General features: G+C 30.9%; 2 protein-coding genes across 2 annotated transcripts; both read right to left on the reverse strand.

The window, feature by feature from the left end:
• Window positions 1-1,780: 1,780 nt before the first annotated feature.
• On the reverse strand, window positions 1,781-3,405 carry LOC108562935 (sodium-coupled monocarboxylate transporter 2-like). The gene is made up of 6 exons (XM_017921446.1): window positions 3,194-3,405; window positions 2,862-3,139; window positions 2,593-2,812; window positions 2,397-2,537; window positions 2,121-2,339; window positions 1,781-2,069 (listed from the first exon to the last, which is right to left on the reverse strand). Exons 1-6 carry the CDS (start codon window positions 3,403-3,405, stop codon window positions 1,781-1,783), a joined length of 1,359 nt encoding a protein of 452 aa, XP_017776935.1.
• Window positions 3,406-6,831: 3,426 nt separating this feature from the next.
• LOC108562936 (sodium-coupled monocarboxylate transporter 2-like) lies at window positions 6,832-8,449 on the reverse strand. Its single transcript, XM_017921447.1, has 5 exons — window positions 8,238-8,449; window positions 7,905-8,182; window positions 7,633-7,852; window positions 7,168-7,386; window positions 6,832-7,117 (listed from the first exon to the last, which is right to left on the reverse strand). The coding sequence occupies exons 1-5, from the start codon at window positions 8,447-8,449 to the stop codon at window positions 6,832-6,834; spliced, it is 1,215 nt and encodes a 404-aa protein (XP_017776936.1).
• Between the last annotated feature and the right edge of the window lie 1,425 nt (window positions 8,450-9,874).

Raw genomic sequence — 9,874 nt, forward strand, 5'->3', positions numbered from 1 at the left:
CCGAGGTATTAAGACACACGAAAATGAGAAGAGACAAGAAAGCCGTTACAGACAGTTATGTTGCAGCATATATACACCAAGCAGGTAGTACCCTTAATATAATGATCAATATAGAATTACTAAAACAATAATAAGTGCACATACCTTCTATTTTTGTTCATGTAATAATTCTATACTTATTAGTATTTTCTTCTCTTGAATCTTATTATGTACTAAATAGTTTATTCTCAAATCTTTATATATATAACCACTACCTCTCTTCTTTTATTGTTATCTCATTATAGATCATTATTACTTTTAATTATGTCATAAATATATTTAACAATTTGTTTTGTATTCATCGATGATTACCATTATTTATAATGTATAAATTTCCAAAATGGGAATCGCATTGATTTATACGATTGTAGTTTATATAACTTTAATCACATACTCGCAGTAAGAATATTCAAAATTTGTTTTTATTCTAATTAAATAGTCCAGAATTAGATTCGTTTATGTATTAACACTATCAATTTCTATTGTTATAACACAATTTGAAATTTAATGTTTTTTTTTAATATATTTTTTAATTTTTTGTATATTTTTTCAGCTGAAGAAATAATAAGTTGTTTTAATTTCAGTTATAAAGTTATTTTAATAATAAATAAAATATATCAAAATAGTCTTAATACTTGAGAATTTAAACTTGTGGAATTAAGTAAAAAAGTTTATAAACTTGGATTGCTGCATGATGAAATATTTATTAATTAATAACATTTTTTTTAAATCCAGACATTAATTATAACTTTAATACGTATTTCTCTGTTAATTGTATACATAATATCTATTTATTTGTGTCTATTGTGAAATTAATTATAATATATTTCGTATCAAAAACATACAAAAACAGGTAGCGAATATTGAACACAAAGATCAAGGACGTTTTTAATACTACTATAATAGATAGAATGGATAATAACTATTGAATTATTGCTGCAGCTTTTAGTTTGTAATTTCTATTCAAAAATGATATTATAAAAAAAAGTAACTGCTTTACAGTCTTCACATTCTAGTGTTTTTAGTGAATGAAACGTGTTTAATTATGAAATTACGACAAATTAACGGTCTAAAAAGCAGTGTTTACACGTTTTAGTGATTTTCACAGAAAATATGATAGATAGAATGGATATAAAAGATGCATATGAAACTTGGATATTTGGGAAATGTAGCAAGGGTTTATTATTGCTGTGTTTTTTTTTCCATTTTGCTGTAATTAAGTCATAAATATATCGATGATTATTATAAACTATTATATAATTGAGTATTATAAGATCGTATTATCAATTGGCTTTTCGTCGTCGTCTCCTTGGATCACTAATTCTGGTAGAATCCAATAAATCAAAGGACTAATATGTTCTTTGTGAGCTAAATGATATTCCTTTTTATATACGTAACTCATTATCATTCCAATAGTAATAGTCACAATAGTTCCAATTAGTGTATTGTAATGATACGATAATGTGAATATGTAAGGTGGTGTCCATTCATTGAAATCATTCATAGAGCTGCAAAGGAAAATTAGTTATCGGATTTTGTTAAAATTTAATTACTAGCGTTTGATATTGTTGAGAGCTGCTCAAAGTACAGTTGCATCCTTCAGTGCTGAAGCCCTTTGTTGGATATACCAAAAATTTGTTGACTCTGTAATATTGGGATCCCACGAAGATGAATACAACAGTAATTAATCCAGAAATGACACCATAAAATGCTCCCTGAAATCCTAGTTATAAATACGATATTATAATAGTTTTAAAGCTACCTTAGCATTAGCTGTGATGGTGAACAGTCCTAAAATAAATAGACCTAACATGGGTCCTGCAGCGATACCTCCCATGCTTACAATTGTTGGTAAAACGTTTCCCAAATTCTCCAAAAGGAAGACTAAGACAATCGAAATTAATCCAATCATAACACCGATTAGTCTTATAAAAGTTGGAGAGTGCTTCTTCCACTTTTCGTTTAAATTGAACGAAACAAAATCCTTGAAAATAGTGCAAGACAACGAGTTAATCGCAGCCGACATGGAACTGAAAATTAAAGATTTCAATTTAACAAATTTTTATGAATTTTTTTCTTACCTTAAGCTTCCACTGAAAACACCCGAAATGTACAACCCCGCGATTCCAGGCAAATGTTTCGTTACGCTCAAAATATAAAACGAGGCAATTTCATCTGGTCTACGGATTTTCCCTGAAGAAATCGGATCGCAATCTTTGAATTCATCGAATATGATTAAACCGAAACCAATATTAGCTAATGTGATTATGAAAAATCCTAAACCAAACAACATCACCGCCCTAAAAAAAATATACGAATTTCAGTTTAATCTCTGAAAAGCAATTTTGGTAACCAACTTCTTCATCTTCTTTACAGTTGGTAAAGAGAAACTCTTTTGCATGCACGTTTGATTCGTGACGATGTTTTGTATCCAATATGTCATAAAACCAATTCCGATCGTCCAAAATGTGTCACGTTTCGTCGGGTCCAAGTCGAAACTAAAATTGCAATATTTCTACTTAAAGTTTAGTTTTTTTTATTTGTTGTCTTTACTCCAAGTCGAGTCTTCCTGTTTCTAGCGAGGATTGGTAGATGTTGTTTAAACCTCCGGAATGCCACACGCCCATAAACATTATACCCAAATTTGTCCCAAGCATGAATATGAATTGCAAGGTGTCTGTGGAAATGACGGCTTTGAAGCCTCCGACTGTGGTGTAGAATATGCAAATCGAAGATAAGGCAACGGTGAAGTAATGGACGCTGAAGCCAGTTCCTAGAAATCAAATTTGTAATAGTATATTCAATGATATTGATTATTAAACCTTGCGATAACGAAAGTGCTGGTACATAGAGCATAGCTGGAAGAGTTGGCACCATGTAGAGGATGTAAAGAAACGACGATATGAGTCTCATCCTATGATCAAATCTCAACTCTATGTATTCGTAGATGCTGGTCAGCTTAAGATTATACAAGACTGGTAAAACGTATTGGCAACAGAAGAGTAAAGCCATTGGTACTAGTATAGGAATGAGGGCAATTGTAGCTCCAAAATTGTAAACATCAGCTGGTAACGCCACCATGCTCACTCCTGAAACCAAGCTGAAGTCTTCAAAATTAAATACGCGATTCTCCCAAACATAATATAGCACTCACCTTGCCGTTAAAGAAAAAGCAATTGGTATTACTTTCATTTTTCTGCTTCCAGTTAAGTAATCGTTAACGCTCTGCTTCTTGCTGAAATATCCATGGTAGATTCCAAGACACACACTGATTAACACCATGATCACGAAGAGGACGTAGTCGTGCCATTGGAACGTTGATCGTTGGAGCTGATGCTCTTGCAAATCCATTGAACAATTGTTCATGTTGGAGACACCTTATTCACGAATATCTCCAACGTACTGAACGTAATATGTTTTACTAAACACATACAGATAAAAACGATATATGTAATCAGGATATGCTTTTTTATTTAAATCAAGCTCGGCTACCTGTTTTCAGTATATAATATATACATTTGTTGTTGTTTTGATATAAAAATAGATTTGCTTCTTTTAATCACCTTTCAAGCATTTTGAATTTATCGCTACATTGTAGTAAATTTATTGTTGCAAACATATTTTAAATATTTTAAAATATGCAACGAAAGTTTTTCCAACAGTTTACCAAACTTAAGTTGTTTGCTAATTAAAAGATTATAAAAGCTCATCATATCATAACTAAAAATTAAGTAGAAAGTGCAGTTAGTAAAACATAGATAATTTTTAAATGTAACCACATACACATTCACAATTCGTGATATGATAACTATTTAAAGACTTATTTTCTTGGTAATCTTGAATTATTAACATAATATTCAATAATTTACTGAAATTTTATTGATTTGTCTTATAAAGGTTGCTTTGGTATACTAATTCAGGTAGCATACAATAAATCAAAGGACTAATATGATCCTTGTGAGCTAAATGATATTCCTTTTTATATAAGTAACTCATAATCATTCCAATAGTAATAGTCATAATAGTTCCAATTAGTGTATTGTAATAATACGATAATGTAAATATGTATTCATAGAGCTGAAAATGAAAATTAGTTATTTCAATTTATTAAACTTGAATTACTTGCGATTGATTTTGTTGAGAGTAGCTCAGAGTACAGTTGCATCCTTCAGTGCTGAAGTCTTTTGTAGGATATACCAACAATTTGTTGATTCTGTAATATTGGGAACCCACGAAGATAATGGTAACAGTTAGTAATCCAACAAAGACACCATGAAATGCTCCCTGGAATACTAGTTATAAAATCTGGATTGTCATAGTTTTGAAGCTACCTTAGCATTAGCCATTATCGTAAACAATCCTAAAACAAATAAACCTAACATTGGTCCAGCAGAAATGAATCCAATCATGACACTGATTAGTCTTATAAAACTTGGTGAGTGCTTCTTCCACTTTTCTTTTAAATTGAACGAAACAAAATCGTTGATGATGGTGCAAGACGAGTTAATCGCAGCCGACATGGAACTGAAATTTGTGGATTTAGATTGAACAAACTCAAACTGTCTTAATTTTTCATACCTTAAGCTTCCACTGAAAACACATGAAATGTACAACCCCGCGATTCCAGGCAAATGTTTCGTTACGCTCAAAATATAAAACGTGGATAGTTCATCTGGTCTACGGATTTTCCCTGAAGAAATCGGATCGCAATCTTTGAATTCATCGAATATGATCAAACCAAAACCGACACTAGCTGATCCTATTATTAAAAATCCAAAACCGAACAACATTACAGCTCTAAAAATACAATTTTTAATTCATCCCTTACAATATGTTGTAACTAACTAACATCTTCATTTTTTTCACTGTTGGTAAAGAAAACCTCTTTTGTATGCACGTTTGATTCGTGACCATGTATTGCACCCAATATGTCATAAAACCAAATCCGATCGTCCAAAATGTGTCACGTTTCGTCGGGTGTAAGTCGAAACTGAAAGTACATTTATTAGCTTAAAGTTTACTGTTTTATTTACTGATTTTACTCTAAGTCGAGTCTTCCAGATTTTATTGAGGATTCGTAGATGTTGCTGAAACCTCCGGAATGCCACACTTCCATAGAAATGATACCCAAATTCGCTACAAGCATTAATATAAAGTGAGCTTAAGATGATACAAGACTTGTAAAACGTATTGGCAGCAGAAGAGCAGAACCACTGGTACTAGTATAGGAATCATGACAATTGTAGCTCCAAAATTATATACATCCGCTGGTAATGCAACCATGCTCACTCCTGAAAACAAGCTGAAGAAGTTTTTAACATTAATTCAATCAAAATCAAAAATAATAGTATCCACCTTGTCGACAAAGAAAAAGCAATTGGTATCACTTTCATTTTTCTACTTCCAGTTAAGTAATCGTTAACGCTCTGCTTCTTGCTGAAATATCCTGAAATAGATTCCAAGACACACACTGATTAACACCATGCTTGCAAAAAGGATGTAGTCGTGCCATTGGAACTTTGATCGATGAAGCTCTTGCTCTTGCAAATTTATTGAACAGATATTCATGATTTACACTACTTTTTTTGTGAATATTTCTAAGTAAGTACTTATTTATAATAAGCAACAACATATGTAATCAGGACATGTTCGATAAAACAAGCGAGATTACATAATTTCGGTATAAAATATATTCATACTTTTTTTTGTTAGTCTTCATTAAGTCTTTTTTCGAGTATCCGTCGCCAATTTGTCGCGTACCCATAAAAATGTAGTAGGTCGTGGCTGTACTCCGGTATAATTTAAAAACGTTATTGTAGAAATTTCAATAATATCTTGTCGGGATTTTGACATAGTCGGGATTTCGATATAGACCTATCTGAAGATTATTTATCCATTCATTAAATGTTAATATAATTATAGGAAAATGAATATTGATAAAAATGTAGTAGGTTGTGGCTATATTCTGGTATAATTTAGAAACGTTATTGTAGAAATTTCAATAATATCTTGTCGGGATTTCGATATAGTCCTATCTGAACATTATTTATCCATTCATTAAATGTTAATATAATTATAGGAAAATGAATATTGATAAAAATGTAGTAGGTTGTGGCTATACTCTGGTATAATTTAGAAACATTGTAGAAATTTCAATAATATCTTGTCGGGATTTTGACATAGTCGGGATTTTGATATAGTTGGGATTTCGATATAGTCCTATCTGAACATTATTTATCCATTCATTAAATGTTAATATAATTATAGGAAAATGAATATTGACAATTTTATAAATTTATTGAGTATAAAATAGGTGTTTTTTTTCAGGTGATTTTTTGTCGTCGTCTTCTTGGTATACTAACACTGGTAACATCCAATAAATCAATGGACTAATATGATCCTTGTGAGCTATAGGAAATTCCTCTTTATACACGTAACTCATAATCATTCCAATAGTAATAGTCATAATAGTTCCAATTAGTGTATTGTAATGATACGATAATGTAAATATGTAAGGTGGTGCCCATTCATTATAATTATTCGTAGACCTGCGAATGAAAATAAAATGTAATTTTTTTTCAGTTTATTAAAATTTAATTACTTGCGTTTGATTATGTTGAGAATAACTCAAAGTACAGTTACATCCCTCAGTGCTGAAGTCCTTTGTAGGATATACCAAAAATTTGTTGATTCTGTAATATTGGGAACCCACGAAGATGAAGGCAACAGCAAATAATCCAGCAAAGACACCATAAAATGCTCCCTGAAATACTAGTTATAAAATCTATATTATCATAGTTTTGAAGCTACCTTAGCATTAGCCCTGACGGTGAACAATCCTAAAATAAATAGCCCTAACATTGGTCCAGCAGCAATGGATCCCATACTAATAATTGCTGGATAGACGTTTCCCAAAGTTTCCAAAACGAAGACCAAAGCAATCGAAATTAATCCAATCATAACACTAATTATTCTTATAAAAGTTGAAGAGTGTTTCTTCCACTCTTCGTTTAAATTGAACGAAACAAAATCCTTGTAAATGGTGCAAGATAACGCGTTAATCGAAGCCGACATGGAACTGAAAATTAAAGATTTCAATTTAACAATTTTTATGAATTTTTTTCTTACCTTAAGCTTCCACTGAAAACACCTGAAATGTACAACCCCGCTATTCCAGGTAAATGTTTCGTTACGCTCAAAATATAAAACGTGGTCAATTCATCTGGCCTACGGATTTTCCCGGAGGAAATCGGATCGCAATCCTTGAATTCATCGAATATGATCAAACCAAAACCGACACTAGCCAATCCAAATATTAAAAATCCAAAACCGAACAACATCACAGCTCTAGAAATACGAATTTTAGATAATCTCTCAAAATGCATGTGTACTAACTAACATCTTCATTTTCTTCACTGTTGGTAAAGAGAAACTCTTTTGTATGCACGTTTGATTCGTGACGATGTATTGTACCCAATACGTAATAAAACCAATTCCGATTGTCCAAAATGTGTCGCGTTTCGTTGGGTCCAAGTCGAAGCTGTAATTGCATTTATTAGTTTAAAGTTTTCTTTCTATTTTTATTGATTTTACTCTATGTCGAGTCTTCCTGATTCTAGCGAGGATTGGTAGATGTTGGTTAAACCTCCGGAATGCCAAACGCCCATAAAAATGATACCCAAATTCGCTACAAGCATGAATATAAATTGTATGGTGTCCGTGGAAATGACGGCTTTGAAGCCTCCGATTGTGGTGTAAAATATACATATGAAAGACATGGAAACTGTGAAATAATGGACATTGAAGCCGGTCCCTAGAAATCAAATTTGTTTGATAAAGCAAATCCAATGATCTTGATGATTAACCTTGCGACAAAGCAAGTGCTGGTACGTAGAGCATAGCTGGAAGAGTTGGCACCATGTAGAGGATGTAAAGAAACGACGCTATGACCCTCATCCTCTGATCAAATCTTAACTCTATGTATTCGTATATACTAGTAAGTTTAAGATGATACAAGACTGGCAAAACGTATTGGCAACTGAAGAGCAGAACCACTGGTACGAGTATGGGAATCAGGATGTTTGTAGCTCCAAAAATGTATATATCCGCTGGTAACGCCACCATACTAACTCCTGAAACTAAGCTGAAGAAGTTTTTAAGATAAAACACGTGATTCAACTGAACATAATAGCACCCACCTTGCCGTTAGAGAAAATGCAATTGGTATCACTTTCATGTTTCTGCTTCCAGTTAGGTAATCGTTGACGCTCTGCTTCTTGCTGAAATATCCATGGTAGATTCCAAGAAACACACTGATTAACACCATGATTGCAAAGAGGACGTAGTCGTGCCATTGGAACTTAGATCGATAAAGCTCTTGCTCTTGCAAATTCATTGAAGAATTCTCCATTATGTTTTTTTCAGCGAATACTTTCTCCAAACTAAACCTAATATTATAAACACTAGCAAGCAAAAACATTTATTTATATATCGTCATTACTTATTTAACATAAGTACGATAGCGTGGTTTTTTGTAAGTTTTGGTTATTATTTATTTTAATATTTATTTCCATGATAAACTTTTATTTAAATTTGCTCATTTATTTCCTTAATTGCTTTTCAAATAAATCATTTCATATACAGTGAAACCTCGAGTTTAAACCGTTCCAAAATTTCCGGACTTTTACTAGTATAGTAAACATGGTCGTTTTTCTTACAATTCATATTGTTCATTAAGCAAAAGCTCCTTATGTGACTTTTTATGATTTCATAAATTTTCTATTTGTTATTCGATTTTATTCTACTTGTTGACGTGAATAAATACGCAAATGTGAAGATAAGCGATATTTTTTTTTATAAAAAGTTTTAATCATTCAAATTTAATAACAACCTACGCAAAAGTTTCCATTGTTTTACCAATTACCAAAAAGAAAAACAAATTAAGAATAAAATAATTGCAAATATTGTTTCAGTTTTCTAAAATATCATGTAAAATTGCAAATTTTCAATGTGATATAAGAAAAATGTTTGTGTTTTAAGATTTTGAAAAACTTTTATTTCAAAAAGATACATATGTGAAGAAAAGCGATATTTGTTTTGTACAAATTAATAATACAAATCTAATAATTATATCTAATTATGGCGATGATCTCATTGGATTAACACTAAAGTTAGGAAAGTCAAATTTCTTAAGCAAATTGAAAAATATCCTTAATAAAATTGAGAAATTTCAAACTTCTACATTAATTGTTTACTTTAAACGAGAATAATAAAGAAATTCCATAGTTTTGCCAAAAAAAAATAATAATTAGAATCAAAAAAATTGCAACTATTGTATCAGTTTTCTGCATCAAAATATTCATGATCATGTAAAACTGCAGATTCTCAATATGAAATTGGAATAAATATGTTCAAAATATTTAAAAAATTATTCAATTATGGATTAACACAAAAGTTAGGAAAGTGAAAAGTCTTAAGAAAATTGAATAAGAAATAATTTCCATTGTTTTACCAATTACCAAAAAATAAAACAAATTAAGAATAAAATAATTGCAAATATTGTTTCAGTTTTCTGCATCAAAATATCATGTATAATTGCAAATTTTCAATGTGATATTTGAAGAAATATGTTTGTGTTTTAACGTTTCGAAAAACTTTTATTTCAAAAAGATACATATGTGAAGAAAAGCAATATTTGTTTTGTAAAAATTAATAATACAAATCTCATAATTATATCTAATTATGGCGATGATCTAATTGGATTAACGCTAAAGTTAGGAAAGTCAAAATTCTTAAGCAAATTGAAAAATATCATTAATAAAATTAATCGACAAAT

Source organism: Nicrophorus vespilloides, unplaced genomic scaffold (assembly GCF_001412225.1).
Source record: "Nicrophorus vespilloides isolate i.1.1-1 unplaced genomic scaffold, Nicve_v1.0, whole genome shotgun sequence".
In the NCBI taxonomy this organism is placed as follows: Eukaryota; Metazoa; Arthropoda; class Insecta; order Coleoptera; family Silphidae; genus Nicrophorus; species Nicrophorus vespilloides.

Bases quoted from the DNA above. Each gene is read 5' to 3' on its own strand.
- LOC108562935 (XM_017921446.1), bottom strand. From the start codon at position 3,405: ATGAACAATTGTTCAATGGATTTGCAAGAGCATCAGCTCCAACGATCA. The intron at 3,140-3,193 runs GTGAGTGCTATA...TGAAGACTTCAG, and splicing joins GCTTTTTCTTTAACGGCAAG to CTTGGTTTCAGGAGTGAGCA. The intron at 2,070-2,120 runs GTAAGAAAAAAA...TTTAATTTTCAG, and splicing joins GTTTTCAGTGGAAGCTTAAG to TTCCATGTCGGCTGCGATTA.
- LOC108562936 (XM_017921447.1), bottom strand. From the start codon at position 8,449: ATGGAGAATTCTTCAATGAATTTGCAAGAGCAAGAGCTTTATCGATCT. The intron at 7,853-7,904 runs GTTAATCATCAA...TTTGATTTCTAG, and splicing joins AGCACTTGCTTTGTCGCAAG to GGACCGGCTTCAATGTCCAT. The intron at 7,118-7,167 runs GTAAGAAAAAAA...TTTAATTTTCAG, and splicing joins GTTTTCAGTGGAAGCTTAAG to TTCCATGTCGGCTTCGATTA.